Source organism: Sitophilus oryzae, unplaced genomic scaffold (assembly GCF_002938485.1).
Source record: "Sitophilus oryzae breed Bouriz unplaced genomic scaffold, Soryzae_2.0 scaffold_1576_pilon_pilon, whole genome shotgun sequence".
Lineage (NCBI taxonomy): Eukaryota > Metazoa > Arthropoda > Insecta > Coleoptera > Curculionidae > Sitophilus > Sitophilus oryzae.
The window spans coordinates 13543521-13564145 of record NW_022146254.1 but is presented as its reverse complement, the minus strand read 5'-3'; the positions used below and the strand labels follow the sequence as shown (position 1 = coordinate 13564145).

The window sequence follows — 20625 nt, the reverse complement described above, 5'->3', positions numbered from 1 at the left end:
TAACAATTTTAATAACTACCAACATTTATTCACAACGTAAAATAAAACAACAAATTATTGAGTCTACCCCACGTCTACCCTACATCATAGTTTTACATTTTTTAAATAAAATTAGAACGACACTGATAAACCGGAATTTAAGTCGGCCATATTTGAGGCCCATCGCGGTGTACCTAAGATTTTTGATATGCTCCCTCCTTAGTCTTCTTATTCAAAGGTATGGTGAATGTAAGGGTTATAATTAAAGAAATACCATAGATTTAAATAATTTTATTTATAAAAATACATATTTAATTTAGGTTTAATTTAATAGGTGATGCCGTACAATTATCTACAAGACAACTGGTTGTTACGACTTTTCTGTAATACACTCCCGATTCCTTGGGAGTTCTTGTTCTTTCATCGCTGTCAAAATCAACATGGTAATGTCCCAGATTAACCCTATAAAATAACAAAATATTATTTCATTTTACAAAGAAAACTATTTTAGATTGAGTCAGACATCAAGTCAATGTTGATAATAGTTGAGCTAAAGCTATTGACATTAATATTTGCTTGGTTCTTAGTTGATTGTACTTTGAATTTCATAAAAAATACTTACAACCAACCAGCATACCACTCTACGTCATTCATCAGACTCCAGGCCATATAACCGATTAAATTAACTCCGTCTTTATATATAGCGTCGTTTAGGTTGCTCAAGTATAACTGGAATCGAATAAAAACATTTAAGTACTTTAAACATTATTTTCCTAGTAATGGATTATCGTCTTTTTCATTATTTATGAAATTCTTTAATATCTGTTCCTTAAATATTTTAGAACAGCAATTTAAGTCTATATATAAAGTATATTAACTTAACAGTAATAATTTGGTAGCATTTGCTAATGTTATTATGATATCATAATAATGTTCTGTAATATCAATTATTAAAATAAAGAATATTGATAATATTGTAGTATAGATATAAGAAACAATTCATTTAAATAGATTGTTAATGGTAGAATTTTAATTAACTTGTATTTTTTGCCGATTTAAAATGTTAATGAAGCACAAACTTTATTTAGTTCAATGCTAGGAAGTGATGATAATAGTTATCGGAAGATGATATTTTATCAACCACAAAAAATATGGTGTTAATCAAAATTAATACATAGATAAATGAAAGAAGTTTAGATAGGAAAGTGCCCATAAGGACAATGTAAATACTATTTGGCGCTATTCTTGCAACGGTCGCGACCCAAAGCTTTTGATCATTTCGGATTGGTTCGGCTTTTTCCGGAATTATTATGCCAAATATTATTTATTCAAATTTATTATTATTTTCTTTTAATTTTATATATAAAATACAGTGTCTTGCATACAAGAAACTTTATTTTATATAAGAACATGTACGAAATACCCATGAAACATTGGAAACCGGCGTTATGCCACGATCCACGATAGTTTTTGCAGTTCACAGTTCACAACACAGCTTTTTAAGTTAATGCCACTTTTTCACAATTATTACAAGTTTGAGTAAGAACGTTTGGGTAATTTTTCAATGAGGGCGGTTTAAATTTTGAAAGATTTTATAATTTTTGAAGATTCTGACTTTGACAAGAGAAAATTATTTCTGTATTGTTTGCGGTTGTTCTTAACAACCACTATAGCAGCGCCAGATCGCGTACAACAGTAGCGACCCAAAACAGTTTTATATTTTGGCGGCATTCCAATCTAAATTTATTTCCTTTATCTATGAATTAATAATAACCATTTATCAAGGGGGGGGGGAGGAGTGACATTGAAATTATATTACCGTAGAACTGTGATTGATGGTTAAGAAAAGAATCAACCACATTTTCATCTTCTTTTTTAATTTTCTCTAAAACAGTATGGAAATTTGAAAAAGTATGAACAGCATTAACTATTTTGGAAAAGCAAACATTTTTATCAAGAATGCATTTTTCCCAAAATGTCAACAATAAAAAAGTTTTTCCCCTTGTAAAGACAATCCCGGGACATACTGTAGAAGAATATATTCAACTCAGAATATTACTGTCATTTTAAATGTTCCGCCTATAAAAATAGATTTAGGAACTTTACCTTGTGGTAACGGCCTCTGGTTCCCAAATCGGTGAGGTTATTGCCGTTGTCATGATAACCGTTCTCAGTTACTATTATTCCTTTTTCGTCACCATATCTGTTGTTGATCCAGCGTACCAAAGAGCGAGCACCCCAAGGAACTACCTATAAACATAAAAACACTATTTTATTGTTTATTAAGGAAAATGTAAGATGCTATAGAAGACTAAGCTGGTAAGGTACATTTTTGAAAATAACTTTTAAATGCCTATTCTGAATAAAACGAAATTCTAGATAAAAGTAAAGATTCTTCCAAGAGCTTCCAAGCTTTAAAGATTCTTCCAAAAATTCAAATACAATTTTTGCATAAAATTATCTGGAGAGATAATATTTGACCTTTTAAAAATTTACACCACACGGAATATTAGCCTTATTATTTATTAGTCTCGATTGTTTTTTAAATATAGCTTTAGTGAAGCTCAGAATCCGATTTGCTACGTAAGTAGATAGGTAGTTAGGTAGGTACGCAGAGTTCCATGGGCAATTATTAGTAAGTCACCAGGCTTAATATTTAGTACTGCCAGATGGTATTGGATCAAAAAAAAATTAGATGAATACCTTGAACCAGATTGTAACTGTTTTCTCCCAGTCATCTGGTTGGTACGTGGTGACACCAACGTCATCGTATATAGAGGGTTCTCCAATAGGATCGTCTTCACGCCATAGTACCAAATCTGTTGTGTACATGTTGATTGTTAAGAAATCATAACTTCCTGTAAAAAAATTGTATGTAAATTTTTTAGAAGGCTAAATGATAAAGGGCTTTAAAATACAATAATTAAATATAACAAATAGACTATAACTTATCGAATAGGAGACTTTTAATATTATTATTAAATTTCTTGAAATGTATTATTATTTCTAAGAAAAATATCTTCTCTTTTTATCATTTACCTTTCAATTCAGCTTTTTCCTCATCAGTAAAACTAGGGAGTCGTGATTGTGATAGATTTTGTAATTGGCTTCTTTCGGCAATACGTTGTTTCATCACGTCCGGATAGTCACCAAAAACAATTGGATCGGCAAACCATCCATACTATAAGAAAAAAATAGGTAATTTTATTTCTGATATTATTTAAGAACTTTTGTTAGAGATGATGTAGTTTTACATTTACTTTAAATAATTTAATCTTGTACTTACATTGAACAAATTCTGACGCTCTGCAGCTTCTTGATCTTGGGTAGAATTTGAAGATGGTTCATGCCAAGGTTCGTCAATTACCATTGATACCTTTCCTGTAAATACAATAATTTATTTTTAATTTTATTTTTACTTGCAATATACTTGCAACTAAATAAAACCACTACCAATTCAATGAGTTGTAATCCCAATTTATTTTCTTGGTGTTATAGTCACTGAAGAAATTGTAGTTGTAGAGAAAACAAGCCAAACTCAACAAGATATCTATAGTTTTCTTACCATTTTGAGTAGCTCTGAATTTTTCATCGTATACTCTATAGGCTTTGGCGTGAGCTCTTAGCAAGTTATGGGCACAGATGTAACCTCCAACTCCCGATAATCTTTTTTGGGGGGAAATACCGCCCCAATCGTAACCTCCGGCACAAGTTTGTTTGGGCTCATTGAAGGTGGTCCACCATTTTACATCATCACCGAACCTTTCAAACAATAGGGTGGCATAGTCAACAAATGCGGGAATGATTAGACTCTATAAATAATTAAATTTTAAATAAAACAAAAAAAATAGAGAATTAAAAATTAGTATACACATAATATTACTCTAGTTTATACGTTGCTGTTTATCTAAGTATATTTTCTTATCAAATATAAACAAACACCTTGTATAGTCTGCCCAACGAAAGGATTCTCTGTCATTTTAATTGGTAAGTAAGTTATATTTTCTACCCTATTTTGGATTCTGTCTGTCAAAATCTTTCCTGACTTGTTGGACAGACTTTACAGATGACATTGACTACTGCAAAATTAATTTTACTTCGTTCAGAAATCCTCCTTGGTCTTCTAGTGAACTAGGATGATCCCAGTGATACATAGTGACAAGAGGTTCAATATTGTTGGCCTTTAATTTTGTGATAAGATCCTTATAGTAAGCGATTCCTGTAATTAGTGACAATATTTTTATTTTAGAATAGAAAAAAAAATGCTAGAATTTACCTATTTCGTTAATATTGTCTGTGAAACCTGTTGGTAGTACTCTAGGCCAGGAGATAGAAAATCTGTAGGCTTTGACGCCTTGATAGACCAGGAGAGCTAAAAGATATTAAACTGATATGTAAAAAATTGAATAAAAATTCAACTGATATTTTTAAGCAAAATAAAAACACTAAATCACCACAATACACCAAAACACTTTTACTTTTACACTGGACGCGCGTTTCGCTAACCATGTTAGCATCATCAGCAGATGATTATAAACTGTAATGATATTTTTAATGTAAGGTATTATTCTTCTATAAGCTTACCAACATCTTCATCTGTTTTATGGTAAGCATCGCAAGCTACATCCCCATTCTGTCCTTCGGGAAACCAACTGGGATTGTTATGTGCGTCGTTATCCCATATACTTGGAGCTATAAGATAACGATAATACAGTAAATCAACTAAAATATTCATTGGAATTTTTAAAACTCTATATATTTTGTTCTAGTGGGCCATTTTGAAGTTCCCATTTGTGTATTATATGGAAAAAAACAAAATGTTCATATTTTGGCGACAAGTTTGAAACACCTTGTGGAATTTTTCAACAAAATAGAGATTTTAAAGGAAATTTTACCAACAAGGTCCTGTCTTTTTCTCGATATTTTTTTTGTTTATCTTAGTAGCTTTGTTTTGATTGGAGATATTCGTTTTTTTTTTGGACAGTAGAGATTAAGAGTCCATTACGCTGTACTTTCGGGTCGCTCTCAGTGGTCGAGTAAAACGGGTGTGTGGCCGAAGGAAATATATATTATATTTCAGAAATCTGCCTAAGCCTTAACCCGATCCTATCGTGTAAAGCCACACCCAAAATTCCAAACACACATGCTTGGATTAAGGGTTGGTTAAGGTTTGCTTCAGCATTTGCCACAAAATAGCGAGCAATTTGTTAGAAAACCATATAAATTATATATCACTAATCACAAAACTTCAATCTATTTCAGTATTGTAAAGAAATTTTAAATTATCTCTTGATTTTCGAGAAAATTTAGCCCAAACAGGAATATCTTGTTGATGTTTGACTATCAAAATCTCAAAAATAAAGAAGTTGTCTAAAAATGTGCTACAATACGGATATAGTATAATCCTTTATCTTTAATTCCCTTCTTTATTTGTGTAAAAATACCTAGTCAGTTTTAAATGCCGAACGCTTATTTTGCTACTTTTTCGGATTAGTTAAATGGACTCTTAACAGCAATATTAGCAGTAAAATCCTGCATTTTGATCTTACCCATTACTTATTACTTACTGATCACTTACAAATCGTTAGTATCTTCTTCAAAACCGAATATTTAAAAAACTAAAGCTCTTGAGATGAATGCGAAAACAAACTATCGAAAAAAGATGAATCTTGCTTAAAAATATATTTTTAAATTCTGAACTTTAATAAATGTATATTCAAATGGCGTTTCAAACTTTTGCCAAAATGACAACCTTTTGTTTTCCCTCGTATAATAGACACATGGAAACAGGAATAGTTAATTTAGAGACTAAAAAGTTAAATAATTTTGCTAGTAATTGCTTAAAAAATCACCAAAATCTGAGGGTATATTAAAATAAAATTTGTATGTTAAACTTCAAGATGCATGAAAATTTTAAGGTGCTTGTTTTTCGTGTCGGTGAAGTATACAATTACGTATAAATTTCCATTTACTACACACATTAATTCAAACATCCATTATTCTTTTATCGAAAATAATTGCTATTTACCAATTTACAATAATAGAAAATCATCCAGTAATTTAAAGATTATAAATACGTGATTATGATTGAAAAAAAAAACAATGATAAATAACATTGATATTAATTTTAAATAAATTACTATTAGACATATTTAAAAAGTTGAAAATATATAAGTATAAAATACTTAATAAAGCTAGAATTATTTTATAAATTATTAATTGAAAAAATATATTATAAACTTACATTTTCCATCGGCATCCCAACCACCTTCAACTTGGTATGCAGCAGATGCATATCCCCACAAAAATCCATCGGGGAAAGCAATGTTACTTACCTCCTCATCATCTGCATACCTAGATAAGTTAAAAATAAATCAAAATAATCAAACAGTTACCATACATCCTTGTCTTTGGTTTTTAGAATTACCCAAAAATTCTCAATTTAATGCTTTTAGTAATACCATAAATTAGATCACTTTATTTTTCTCTTTCACAGAGCATTTTAATATTTGATATAACCTAACATTACTACTTACCCAAGCTGCAGTAAGAAAGTTAAACACAAACAAACAAGTAACTTCATCTTGGCAAGTAACAAGATGCACTCCTGTCTTCTCACTTATATCAGAAGTTTTTTGTTTACATTTTGTTTTTTCTATCTGATTAGATAAATTAAGTGTTTATACAAACTATTTTAACAAAATATATCCTTAATTACAAATTTTTAAGCTTATTCATTGAAGTGTCGAAGATTCAATTCATTATGTTCAAGTAACGAGTTTAAATATCTATCGGAATTTTTCGATATTTTTTTAAGAGCTTATGTATATCATCATTACAAAACATTATACATTTGTTTTTTTGTTAAATAATATGTTATCTACGTAATCGAATATTTGTTTTGATTATTTAAATATTTTTTTAAGTGTAGTAGTACTTGTGGTGAAATGTTTATCAAATAGAATCAAATATTTTTAAAATTAACATAACAATATTACTGTTTCTGTGTAGAAATACTATTTTTGGTGTAAGGATACAGACTTGGTGGTGTATAGATTAGATTAAAATAATTATTACCTCAGCAGGAGATAAGCTCCCCGACTATGGAGGGCTAACACCCAACAGTGGAAGGGTGTACCTATAACCTCGTAAGAGGTAGATGTCCATTCCTCGGAGGATGAACAGTTGTTGTCAGAGGAGGATGCGAAATACCCTGTTCCCCCTACAACAGGAAGATCCCCATGTATGATGAGTTATAGATTGTATGATGAGTTATAGATTACGATGACATAAATTATATGACACGTAAGCTTATACAAGAATATCAGAAATAGGGACTCGAGATCAATACTAACAAAACAGAATATATGTGTATCGGAGGAGAACAACAAAATCTAATACTAGAAGAAGGGAAGAAAATTAAATGCTGCACAAAATACAAATATTTGGGTATGCAAATCATAAATGATGGACTGTTGTATGCCGCAATTAAAGAACGAAACCAACTTGGAAGGAATGCTATCACGGTATTAAATGGGATACTGTGGGACAGAAGCATAAACAACAAGAACAAAACACTAATATATAATACCATCAGCAAGAGTATAACCACGTACCACACTTCACAGCGTGGCTAATTAAGGAAACAACAAAACGAATGCTGGAAGCTACAGAGATGGATTTTTGGAGAAGATCAGCAGGCAAATCAAGACTCGAGCGAATAACTAATGAACGCACAAGAGAGATCATGGAAGTTAACTCATATGGTACGGGCATGTCCAAAGAATGGCAGAAATAAGAATCCCAAAACAAATTATAATCTGGAAACCTGCAGGAAGAAGAAAACAGGGTAGACCGAGAAGAAGTTGGCAGGAAGGGATTGATACGTTTATGGAGGAAAGATCTCTCGGAGACGGTCCATGGAGAGACAGACAGGCATGGAGAGATGGCATCGGAAGACGTAGAACGTTTTAAACCGATTAATAGATATAATGAGGTATAACCAAGGAACTAATGAAAGTGGGACACGATAGATCTTTCTATATTCTACATGGCTAAACAAATAATATAGAGAAGTAGATACTTCATGAGTCAAGCATTGACTGGGCACGGCTGTTTAAGGATATATTTGAATGATCATCGTAGGGTAGATAGCGCATCATGCTAGTACTGTGGACAAATTGATGATGATCAACATACATGTGAAGACTTAGAGAACAATTCCGTATGGAATCTGGCAGAGACTTTGATTTACCCATATTGATGACGTACTTAGTGAAGGGTAAGAACAATGGAATCAGACGTATAATAAATAGTAATAAGAAAGAAGAGAGACACTAACTAGTAAAGAAATATTTACACAGGAAGTAAATTTAAACACTTTTTGCACTGAAGCATTGCGAGAGCGGACTCTGGTGTAGAGTAGTAGTTAGAGGAGGATTTTTTAGTTGGTGGCCACTTTTTTTTGTAGCGAATCCAACTCGCTGGTACATATTGCTCTAGTAGGGTGCCTGATATATTTTCATCTTCTCATTGAAAACAAGAAATTGAGATGGAGACACGCATATAGATAAAACACTTGCTTCTGTGTAACGGTAGTTCCACATAATAGTATACTAAATATACACTCGCAAAAAAAATGCAATAGAGAAATTGTTGGCTAAATATAAAGTGTTATATTTTTGTTAATTTTAGTCCTATTTTTATGAATTTGCAAGCTTCTTTTCTTTTTTTTTCTTTGCAAGGATTATATCAACTTTAATTCGTAAACTCAGTTTTATATAAACTTTAGTATTTGGCATATTATACAGGGTTAATCGAGGGGTGGTTTTTTACCCTAACTTTAAAACACCCTGTGCAATAATTTTGTGTGTACATTTTCCTAAAATATACTTTATTTATATACGTATACGACGAGAACTATGTCTCCTGAGCATTTTGTTTTTTGGATCATGTCAATACATGCCTTAATTGGTTAATTTTTAAGAGCGAAGTGAACTTGCCACCAACAATTTGCATTTTTTTCAATTATCATTTCTTTTTGAAGTTATTGTTCAATGTGACAAGGCGGCTTTGGTTATTATTCTGAACTATATACTACTATGAATTATTGCCCATCATGTTCGACGTTTGGGAAATGCTTGACAGGAGGTCGCGAAGCAGTACCAGCTTCATTAAATGAACTTCGCTTGGTCCTTGAAGAAGAATGGGAAAAGATAACGCAATATGATATATGCAGCCTCAATGACTTTATGAACGGACGTATACAGGTAGTTATAGTAGCCAAGGGCAGCAATACAAAGTATTAGGGTATTTTTTACTTTTTTCTGTTTGTATACTTGAGTACATATTTTCTTTAATATTGTTAGTTCTGTTATCATTATTAATGTTTATTAAAACCCGGGCTGTATCGTTAGTCTTTAATGTTTTTTTTTATTTAGTATAGTTTATCCAATGCAGCTTATTATACTGTGACGACAATAGCCACCAAAACTATCTCGTCATGTTAAAAAATCACATCGAAAAGTAATAATAAATAAAAAAATTGCAAATTGATGGTGATGTATTGACATGAAGCAAAAAACAAAATACTCAGGAGTCATGGTTCTGATCGTAAAATTATATTTTAGGAAAATTTACACACGGAATTATTGCACAGGGTGTTTTAAAGTTAAGGCAAAAAAATAACCCCCGATTAACCCTGTATAATATGCCAAATACTAAAGTTTATAGAAAACTGAGTTAACGAAGTAAAGTTGATATAATTAACATACAGCTTGCTAAAAAATTCAAGAAAATAGGTTTTTTGGATCTGAGTGTATAAAAGAGAATCGGTAAATATTCCAGAGGTAGGTTAATAGTTAAATATCTTAAAATAACCCTCTCCGAAAAAAAACCATTTGAAACAAAGAAGAAAAAACGGAGAAAAGCATTCTGACCCTCATAATTTTAATAAGGGCGGGTCTCGCGAGTTTAATTCCCGAGATCGGCCGGCGTTATTGAAAAAGTTTCACAGCCCATAAACCCAGTTATTGTGTGTCTGGCGAGCTCAGATACGAGAAATTGAAACTTTTTCCCAGTCCAGAAACTAAATATTTCTCTAATCCCGATGGACGCTTTCCTTCTATTGCTTCTTCTTCGAAACTGATACTAGCTCGGTTATACCGTCAGAGAAATAAGTGAATCTAGAGTAGTACTAAATTATTTTTGTTGGTATAACCAATTATATTTTAATCATTACATATTGACAAAAACTAGTCTATTATGAAAATTATTCTATGCGTTATTATGGGTTATTTATTTATGTACAACATACAACATTGGGATTTATCAAAAAAGACTGTAAAATAGTTGGTTGTGTGTGTAGCGTGCGGTAGATCCCGGTCAAAACTCGAAGGGAATCATGGAATAACTTTTCACTAGTAAGTGACTATACAGGGTGAGTCTTAAATAAGTGCAAATACTTTCAGGGCTGGTAGATCTCGATAAAAGAAACATGTTTTCTCTTTACCATTTTTCAGATAAGCTCAAAATAACCAAGTTATTTAAGTTTGAAAATTTAAAAAAATTGATTTTTTTTTTGAAAAAATGTTGAGAGCCACCGGATTTTTTCTGTATTTGCATCCCTTTTAGTGCCGTAACCATGAAGTAAAGCTGTAAGTATGGTAATATCAGAGATTAAGAAATTATACCGTGGGAAAATTTGCGGTGAACTGGCAGTTCTAAAAAGTTTTCGAAAAATATACAGGGAAATTTAAAAGAAAATGCACGATTTTCAACATCTTTTTTTTTGGAGAAAAACTCAAAGACGTGTTCCTTGGGTCGAAATATACCACCCCTGAAAATATTTGCACTTATTTAAGACTCATCTTGTATAATATACATACGTGTAGTAAACCGATCATTTATGAAATTCACTTAAAATTAACTAATTACATATTTTTTCTTGCATTTTTGTTTTTATTTACTACTTGTCAAATAATTTAGATACGTGAAGTTGATTTACCTACATCAGTGGCGTATCGGAGGTTTGGTTTGGTTGTGTTAATAAATAATTATTATAACTTTTTTAAACGTTTGAGTCAGATGTATCACTGACCGTTATCAACTGATCTTATATACTAGAGCCGAGGATTCACCCGTAAATTAGTTAGGTGCAGCCAAGCATGAAAGAAATTCGAAAAGGCCGTATTCATGTCTAACAATAATAAAATCTTTAAAAATTCAAATATGGAAATTTCAGCAATATAGCAACCACTCATAAAACGCTCCAATGTAGGTATTCTTAGTGGACAACCTCATGCTTGACTGTACTCAACTAATTCAAGGGTGAATGCTCGGCTCTAGTATATAAGCTCAGTAGTTTTAGGATTTAATTTAGTTAGTTTCTCCCCAATATCAGCAGGAATAATAGCTGACCATACTTCGGCAACTGGTTCCTTGGAGGTGGATTGTTTTAGTGGGTAACAATCATGGTCAGTGATACTTCTGATCGAAACGTTGTGTAAGCAAAGACAATGGAAGTCCGAAAATCTTTTAGTTTCAAGATTGTTCTAACTTAAATCAAAGAAAATCTTTGATTTTTCTGGGTCGTAAGTGTCTTAGAACGTTGGAGGATTCCCATTCCAGGTTCCGGATGGACACTTCCAGGTTCTTCAGTTCTGCTGTAAGTTGGTTTCCACTTGGGCGCCACCCTGTATAGCGACGTGCCAAGTGTTTGATTCCACACATATGGAATATTTATATATTAGAACGCTTCTACTATTACTTACTTCTCTGAGATTGAGCCAATTTCTTGGGATTTTCATCTCTTTCTCTCTCTTGAGTTCGTTTAATTTCTTTGTTTTTTTTTTAGTTTCGTTGGTCTGCAGTGGTCAGTTGGAATGTTCCTTTACCTTGTCGGATTTTAATACGCCCTGGAGAATAAAGTGTTTGAAAAATTCAGTTTCTACGGAGAATAGATTTTTGTTTTTATTTCTTTCCTTTTCTTTTTTGATGGCCTAATTCTGTTCTGAGAAAAGCTGGCTGTAACCTAGATTTTTAATGGAGATTACAAATGTACGAAAAAAATACTAAAATTTATTTTTATTATTTTATACTGTTCTAGCAATTAAGAAATCAGAACATTTTTAGGTGACATTATTGAGTTAATAAATCGTTCTCGAAGTTGTTACATTTCGACATTTTTTAGAGAAATAGTTTTTCTTTATTCTTTTTGTTGTTTTTTTTTTTATTTTGGTGATTAAAGAGATATACTGAAACGGGAAGATTTGGGAAGAGGAAGAAAATGTAACAAAAAATTCCCGTAAAAAAACTGTATGTATATGTTACAGTGAAAATCGGAAATTCAGTGATTGTTAACGTTCACTAGGAAATGTTAGCAATTACGCATTGGACCAGTGAATATGGTATTTTAAAGAGATTTGTCGACTCTTCCTAGTAATTTCTAACATTCACTAGTGAAAGTAACATTTACTAAAGGTTTGCCAGTAAAAGTTATTCTATTTTACCGAGCGAGTGTAACGAGGAAGAATGTTGGTGGAAGTTAGAACAAATAAAACCTTTAAGAATATTGGATCACCTCAGTATTCAAGCTGATCCACATATCTTAAAATTACAATTTACTTCTTTAGTATATTTATTAAAAATTATAGAAAATAACGACATAACCTTCTAAATATTATAGGGAAAACATAGTAAACATTTTAAAGCGTACAAAACAATTATTAAAAAAAAACATTCATAAACATAAAATTACTTATTGGTACAAGGTTTTTTTTAATAAAGTTCTTAATCGTGGACAAAATAAAGTATGCCCGAATTTTCTTCAACGGGATATATTCATTTTTTCAAACCCGCTACTTCAAGCATATCAAAATGTTTAATAAATTCATAGTCACTAGGTTCCTTAATATCTTTTTCTCTTGCAGGCTTAACTTTTGCTATGACTTCATTTTTTTGCAAAAATGAAAAACAAGCACTATTACATTCTTGCGAGTGCCTAGTTTACATTAATTTTTCACAGAAAATTTCTTCCATAGGGAAAATATCGAACAGCACTTTACAACAATAACAAAACAATTATACATAACTACAAAAAAAGGAATTTAGCCAGATGTCTGTCAACGTTGCCAACGTTTAGCCCAATTAAATGTTATCCTTATAATGCCTATTATTCAACATATCCTTATTTTTTCTTATATTTTACATGTGGTAACCGCGCTAAATGAATCTTTCAAACTCACTGCTATCGTCCAGGGAATGCTAGTATTCACTAGTAAAAGTTAGTTTCAGAAATAGCTGTTTAATTTTTACTGGCGTAGTCTTAGCAAATCAGTGAATGTGAGTTTTTACTAGTAATTGTTAACAATCACTGATTTCCAACTTTTACTGTAACATATATACAAAATAAAAAAAAAATGGATATAAATTAGAATAAAAAAATTGGGATAAGGATGCCGAAAAATTTTCAGGTTAGAGCAATTATCAAAATTGAAAAAGAAGCGTAGAATAAGCGACATATTTAGTTTCTAGACAAAGAAACCGTTTCACTTCTTGTATCTTTATAGGGTGCAGAACTTTTTCAATAACGATAGCCAATCTTGAAAATTAAACCTGCGAGACAATCTTTTACTAAAATTATCTTCTTAGAGATGCTTTCGACCCCTTTTTCTCCTTTATTTTAACGGTTTTCCGTCGAGAACAATTCTGAGAAGTAATATATAACTTTGTCGACTATTAACCCAATTTTGGATTAATTAAATTCTTCTTCCTTGGATCTTTATTTCGAAAAACCAGAAGAATAATCTCAGAAGCATTTGGACACATTTTAAAAAGCTTTATTATATTTTTTATGGTTTTGAGTGTTTATGAAATATTATTTATATCTACACATAAATTTTAAAATGGATATTATACCGAGTAATGCAGCAACTTTGGAAACAGGAAATCTGATGCAAATTTTGAACTTTCCAAGAAATCGCTGGAAATTATTTTCAAGTTCGAAAAACGTACGCTAGGAGGCGCTTTTGTGATGGCCAATCCGAAACCAGGTTTTTCTAAAAAATATGCAGGTGAAGAGGTATTTTAAATATTACTATTATAATCATCGGAAAATTTGTAATTTTTTTGATTAGAGTATTTTGCTCTATCTTATAAAATAAAGTGGTGGGGAAAGGTTAAACTTGCTTTTATTAAAATAAGGATAATTCTGGTTTAGGTTAACCGATTTTAACAAACTGAAGCTTGTTTAAAAGACCTTTTCTTCTTTAATGATCTACAGTACAAATTTTGATTCCATAGATTTATTCGTGGTAGCTAGAGGGCGCTGTTTGACATCATAACAGATATTGCGCTTTTGCATAAAAAAATTAAATAGGAGGCTATGTTTCTTTTTGCACAATTAAATAGAGCACAGCATTTCCAAATTATCAGCACAAACCGCAACTTTCCATCTTCTCTCTAACCGAAGATATTAAGAGAACAAATCATGTTAGGCTGCCGCTTAAAATTATATGATCTAAAAATTATAGCAGTATAGGCTAGGAAACAAAAAGAGGGATGATGGGCTTTGGAAGAAAGTTACTTTTTAAGTAATAGTTTAAATGGTCTAAGTATTCTGATCATTAGATCATTTTATTGCTTCTACCAAATGCCTCTATTACTTCTAGATATCATTGCTATATATTTTGAATGTTTTGGCAACTATGCAAAGGCAAGTTTTATCAGTCAAGTTAAAATACGAGTTAAATAACTAAAGTTGTTACTTGGAAGACCATCTGTGCTGTAACTTTGTAGATATATATAAAAAATATACAACAATAACTTTAATTCGTTCCACTTCGGAAAACTTGGAGCGTTATAATTACAAAGTATGAACGGAAATGACGCGATAAACACTTCCGGAGACGCCTGGCGCAAAAATATCACGCGAGAAGTTTCCGCTTTTATCGCTAGCTTGCCAGAGAAGATGGCGAGAAGCGGCGCCGCAGAAATAAGTCCAAAGTTGGATAGTTAAAGTTGAAACAAGAGTAAATATTACCAGTGACTCAAACGGCTTATCTCTGTAGTGGGTAAGATGGAGGATTGCGGGGGAATAGAGCTGAATAGACCGACATTGTTAATGTTCTTTATTGAGATACGAGTACGCCCCATACAGCACGTCCAAATGATATTACGTCTTTACAAGATAGAGACACATGAGAATCAAAATATGTTTGGGAATCTAAGTGTTCATCTAGTTCTAACATATTCATATGATAAACACGCAAGATTATATTGATAGAATTGTGTGATACAGGGTTCACTAGTTGTATACCGTTTGCACTCAAGATACTAAAGAGATTTATATAACGTAACAAATAATTATTAAAATGTATAAGTCATATTTAGGTGTGATACTTTGTATCATAGTTGTGCCTATTGTACACACCTTGTAACAGTTCGACATATACACATAATCGTCATCGTCATCACTTTCACCTTATTCAACCAGTTCCAATTATGGTGTAGATCAAAGAAAGTAGTATGAGAGTAGTATGTTATCCTTTAGAGAGTAGTATGTATCCTTACATACTACTCTCTTTGTAGTTGGGTCCATTGTTGTCTATTGTTGAATGACGATTGTCTAACTGAACTGGTTTGTTTTTAATCATCTGCTGATGATGCTGACATGGTTAGCGAAACGCGCGTCCTGTGTAAAAGTAAAAGTGTTTTGGTGAATTGTGGTGATTTAGTGTTTTATTTTCCTTTTTGAAATATAATGCCCAAGGGACGTTGGAATCTTTAACTCCCGTAAAATCTAAAGAAAAATTTTAACCGGCCTACAGATATTTTAACTCCTGGTATAAGGAAAAGAACGTTAAATGTTGAATGCATACTTAGCTTCTGCTTTTCAGTACTTTGCGTGAATTGACCTGTGATTTAAAACCTGTGCATGACAGATATGGTTTTGCCTTGTGTAAAGATGTGTAGTGGTGGTAGATTCAACAATAAAAATAAAATATAATAATATAAAATATACTTGGTCTACCTAAAACTAATTTATGTCCTTTTGTTGCCCATAAAATTATAATTATAATACATATAAATTTATATAAAACTAGTGTGTACCCGCGACTTCGCTCGAATTAATAATTTGTAACGGTGATGATAAAGCAAAGCAAGAATTTCTATTAACATACAAACTGGATAAAATTTTCTCACATTTATGTCAGAATGAGAAAAAACAATATGGCGATATTATTATATAACTTGATAATATTTGAGGGGTAGTTTCATCTCGTTGGAATTTGACTTTCGAAACATCCGTTTGCCAATAAAAATAAGCTTTTTACGTCAAGCAGTTTAAGCAGAATCGTGGGTAATCAATTACCCAACTTTTTGAAACACCTTGTATGGGGCGTTTTCACTCTCTTGGAATTTGAGATTCGAGAAACCCCTCCTTATCGAACCTCGACATCCCAGAGTCAATCCGTTATGCCAAAAATCAGCTTTAAACGTCAAGCAGTTTAAGCAGAATCGTGATTACTCAATCGTCATATTTTATGAATCACCCTGTATAAATTTTTAAAAAATCTTTAAATATGTAAAACAACAAAATAATTTATACGTGTAAAGAACTCACCGGTTTTTAAATAAAAAATATTCTAATATTTGAGGGGTGGTTTCTCCCCCTTAGAATTCGAGTTTCGAAAAATCCCTTCTTATCGAACCTCTACACTCTAAAGTCAATCCGTTTTCCAAAAATCAGCTTTTTACGTCAAGCGCTTTAAGCAGGACCGTGATTTATCAATGACCAGATTTTTCGAAACACCCTGTATACATTTTTAAAAAATCTTAGAATATGTAAAAAAAGAAAATAAAATATACGTGTTTAAGCGTTTTCTCGGAAACATGACCGTTTTTTAAATTAAAAATATTGTAGTATTTGAGGGGTGGTTTTACCCCCTTGGAACTGGAATTTCGAAAAATCCCTTCTTATCGAACCTTTACACCCTAGAATCAACCTGATGCCAAAATTGAGCTTCTTACGTTGAGTGGTTTGAGCAGGATCGTGATTAATCAGTGAGTCAGTCACTTAAGGATTTTATATATTAGTATAGATTTGGTATTAAAACACCCCAAAAACTTTTATCTATCTCTACACCTCTAAATAATTTTCCTCCCGTATGTTTTTTATCTCGAACTTTCCGCCTCTGCTCGTTATTACATGCCCCCCAGGGTGTTTAAATATAATTTAGAATCTCTTTTATAATGGATACACGTATGAGTGTATGGTCTATTCGAATTCGTATTAGAATTTCGCTTTTATGCTGTAAATTTGTTTTTGTTGTCGTCGTGATAAAACAACCCCCTTCAATTAAAAGGGGGAGGGAGAATAATAATTGCGTATGAACGTTGGAGCATTATCGGTCCAGATTTTAATAGAAATCGGTTTTTGTTACGTTTATTTTACAGTATCAACAACAAAATGTTTTTTAATAAAATTATCTAAATGTTTTAAAAACACTTGGTCATATTTTCATTTAAAGCTGAAAGTTTTTTAAGTATACCGGGTGCGTCTCAAAAGTGACTCACCCCTATAACTTTTTTATTTTTTTAGATAGAAAAACAAGATTTGGTATGTTGGTATATGACATAAATTAGGATTGATTGACGGTATTTTATTGTTTTCTGTCACTTTCTGTTTCACCGGAAATGACAATTTCCGGTGAAACAGAAAGTGACAAAAAATTTATTCACGTCCAGAGTAAGAGTAAAAGTGTTTTGGTGTATTGTGGTGATTTAGTGTTTTATATTGCTGTGTAACACCAACAGTTCTAGGCCTTGAATTGAAAATTGAATGAAAAAAATCAGTGCATATCGATTTCACTAATAAACGAATCTGGTACAAGCTAGTATAATATATAAATGAAAAAGTAGTTATAATAAGGTAAACATAAGCTGCAAGTAAGATAATAGGGTATTGACAAATAGAGCTATACTGAAGGTTCAGTCTCCAAGTTTTTAGACTTTTTGAAAATAATGTTACGGATTCCGTGGGTCCACTATTTAAACTCACGATAAAATACTTAACGAAAATATTTGTCTCACTCTGTACACACAACTTATACTATTTACAACACAACTTATGCAACTACTATTACTCTAACGGTATTTCGCGGTATTATCAAACTTCAGACTTCAGACTATCTTCAGACTTCAAACTTCCAACTTGTCCAATTGTCAAAGCGCGGGCCTTATATACCCCCTGGCGGTTGTTTCTAGATTTTTCTAAAGAATTCTATAATTTTCTTTACTTTCTGGCGAATGCGCCAGGTTCCTCAATGCACGTTGCGATTATTTAGCAGTATGCAGTTATGCAACCAGTAATACACCTTGACATTGCCCCCTTCTCAAATTTGATCGTCCCGATCAAGGTTTCCTGTCTGGTATCTCTTCAATCGATCCAGATGAACTACTTTCATCTTACTTCTAGGGCTGCGTTGAATCCGGTACACATCATTTATCCTCTTGATGACTGTATTAAGGACCTTCCCATGCTGGAGTCAACTTTGGGGACCTTCCTTTCTTGCGCTGTGGGTTATACAACCATACCCTATCGTCCCGTAGAATTAGCTCTGAGGTCGTAACGAGCTTTCATCCGGTCACTGGCTAGCGTAATCTTACTTCTCACGGCCTTATGAATTCCCAATAATCTTTCCTTCCTAACTTTTCGAACGACAGTCCAACGTTATCGTGTTCCATTTTTCCTCCAGATCGAGTACTTGGTCCTTGTCTAGCTGCGCAAATCTTACAACGTTGACACCATTTCTTAACATCTTCACAATAATCCACCCAGTAAAAACGGTCTCTCAGCTTGCTCAGGGTCTTGTTTACCCCAAGATGGGCTCCAGTTTTACCACCATGAATTTCTTCCAATACCTGGGTAACTTTCTTCCTTGGTACCAGTAACTGAGTTGTTACTGTGCTGCCATCCGCACTTTCCCATGTGCGCTTTAACAATCCATTCTCAATAACCAGTGAATTCCATTGAGCCCAGAGAGCTTTGAAAACGAGCCCTCTGTCCGCAATATCCTGCCACGGTGGTCTCTCGCCGTTACCTTCCTTGAGCCGTAGTATTGCTCCGATGTCTGGATCTTCCATTTGATCTTTCCTCAATTGTATCGTCGTCCATGGTTCGTCAGTTCTAAGCTTAAAATTCCTTATTCTAATAGTGCTTTCGCGATGTTTCATTTTCTTGTCCAAGGTAGCTCGTCGTCGATCTAGGTCGTTGTCGATAATTTGTACCCGTCCTACACGGCACCCAGCGGTTTTCTCTAGTTTCCCGAACACAGTATTCTTGGTATCACCAGGTATCATCGCAATTTTCGATGATCTTTCTTCCATATTTCCTGGTCTCTTCTCTTTAGATACAGAAAATTCCTCATTTCCGATTTTCAGGATGTTTCTATGGTGATCAAACGAAAAACCATGTTGACTGATCACATCCATACCCATGATAAAATCATCTTCAATGTCTGCCACTAAAACGCTATGCCGAAACTTCAAATTCCCTAACTCCAATTCCATGAAAGCCTCTCCCCGTACAACGGCCATTTCCCCGTAACTGTACGTAAATACACTCTTCTTCTCTAAGGCATCATCTTCAATCCTTGCACTGAGTTAGTCCGCACCAACGATACCATAGCGCCTGTGTCCACAGTCATTCGAATTCTTCTACCATTGACCTTCCCGTTGATCACCAAACTGTCAGCGGTTTTTCCTAGACTCCTAACGGAAAACATCCTAGGGGCTCTGTTTTCTTCAGCCAATACTCGCTCATTAGTGTTGATTTCCTGGTGCCTATGTTCTCTCGATGGTAAACGGAATCGCATTTGGACACGGCAATCCCGTTTGATGTGGCCATTCCTGCCACATCTATAGCAACTTATGTCCTGGGATCTTCCGATGTGCCGATGTTCTCTTAATGATGAACGGAATGGCATTTGGATGCGACAATCCCGTTGGATATGGCCATTCCTGCCACATCTATAGCACCTAATATCCTGGGATCTTCTCTGGTTCTCTGTCTGGGTGTTGTTGCTACTCTTGTTCACTAGTAACTCACATAGTTTACTAAACATCTCCTCCAAACGTATGTGAGAATTTCCGGGCTGTTCCTCGACCGTTACCGATCTTATCTTCGGTCTAGGGATGGCGCTAAAAGCAGCTTCAATTTCTAGCGCCCTGACCAGTGCTTCGCTGCTGGTATAAAATCGGGATATTTGCAGCGCCCTCTGTAATTCGTTGTCCCTCAGTCCGCTGATAAAGCACTGAGCAGCGAGTTCCTCCCTAAATCCTTCCGGTGCTACAGGATACGCTAGGTGTACCAGCCGACGTAAGTCTGCTTCAAATTCCTGCAGACTCTCTCCGGACCTGTGCAGGCGTGTCTTGATCTGGGCCTGGTAAGCAGGAATAGTTTGCAACAGTTCCAGGGCAGGGCCACGCAGCGCGATGACAAGTGCCGCTGCTTTCTCCCGGTCAGTCCATCCGTTGGCAGCGGCGGCTGCTTCAAACTGACGGTGGTACATTGTCCATGTCGTTTGTCCATCGTAGGTCGGGGCCTTAAGGTTCGCTGTTCCTTGAACGCCAGGTGTCTTTACT

The 20625-nt window shown here is 33.5% G+C and overlaps 1 protein-coding gene across 1 annotated transcript; it reads right to left on the bottom strand.

Moving 5' to 3' along the window:
- Window positions 1-255: 255 nt before the first annotated feature.
- Window positions 256-6636, bottom strand: LOC115879462 (myrosinase 1-like). Its single transcript, XM_030896351.1, has 12 exons — window positions 6516-6636; window positions 6224-6333; window positions 4564-4671; window positions 4256-4351; window positions 4077-4198; window positions 3545-3791; window positions 3266-3360; window positions 3019-3160; window positions 2683-2837; window positions 2086-2229; window positions 602-708; window positions 256-441 (listed from the first exon to the last, which is right to left on the bottom strand). The coding sequence occupies exons 1-12, from the start codon at window positions 6560-6562 to the stop codon at window positions 291-293; spliced, it is 1524 nt and encodes a 507-aa protein (XP_030752211.1). The 5' UTR covers window positions 6563-6636; the 3' UTR covers window positions 256-290.
- Between the last annotated feature and the right edge of the window lie 13989 nt (window positions 6637-20625).

Coding starts and splice junctions, on each gene's coding strand:
- LOC115879462 (XM_030896351.1), bottom strand. CDS start 6,562: ATGAAGTTACTTGTTTGTTTGTGTTTAACTTTCTTACTGCAGCTTGG. Junction 6,334..6,515: donor ACTTTCTTACTGCAGCTTGG/GTAAGTAGTAAT, acceptor TAACTTATCTAG/GTATGCAGATGATGAGGAGG. Junction 3,792..4,076: donor AAGGAGGATTTCTGAACGAA/GTAAAATTAATT, acceptor AATTATTTATAG/AGTCTAATCATTCCCGCATT.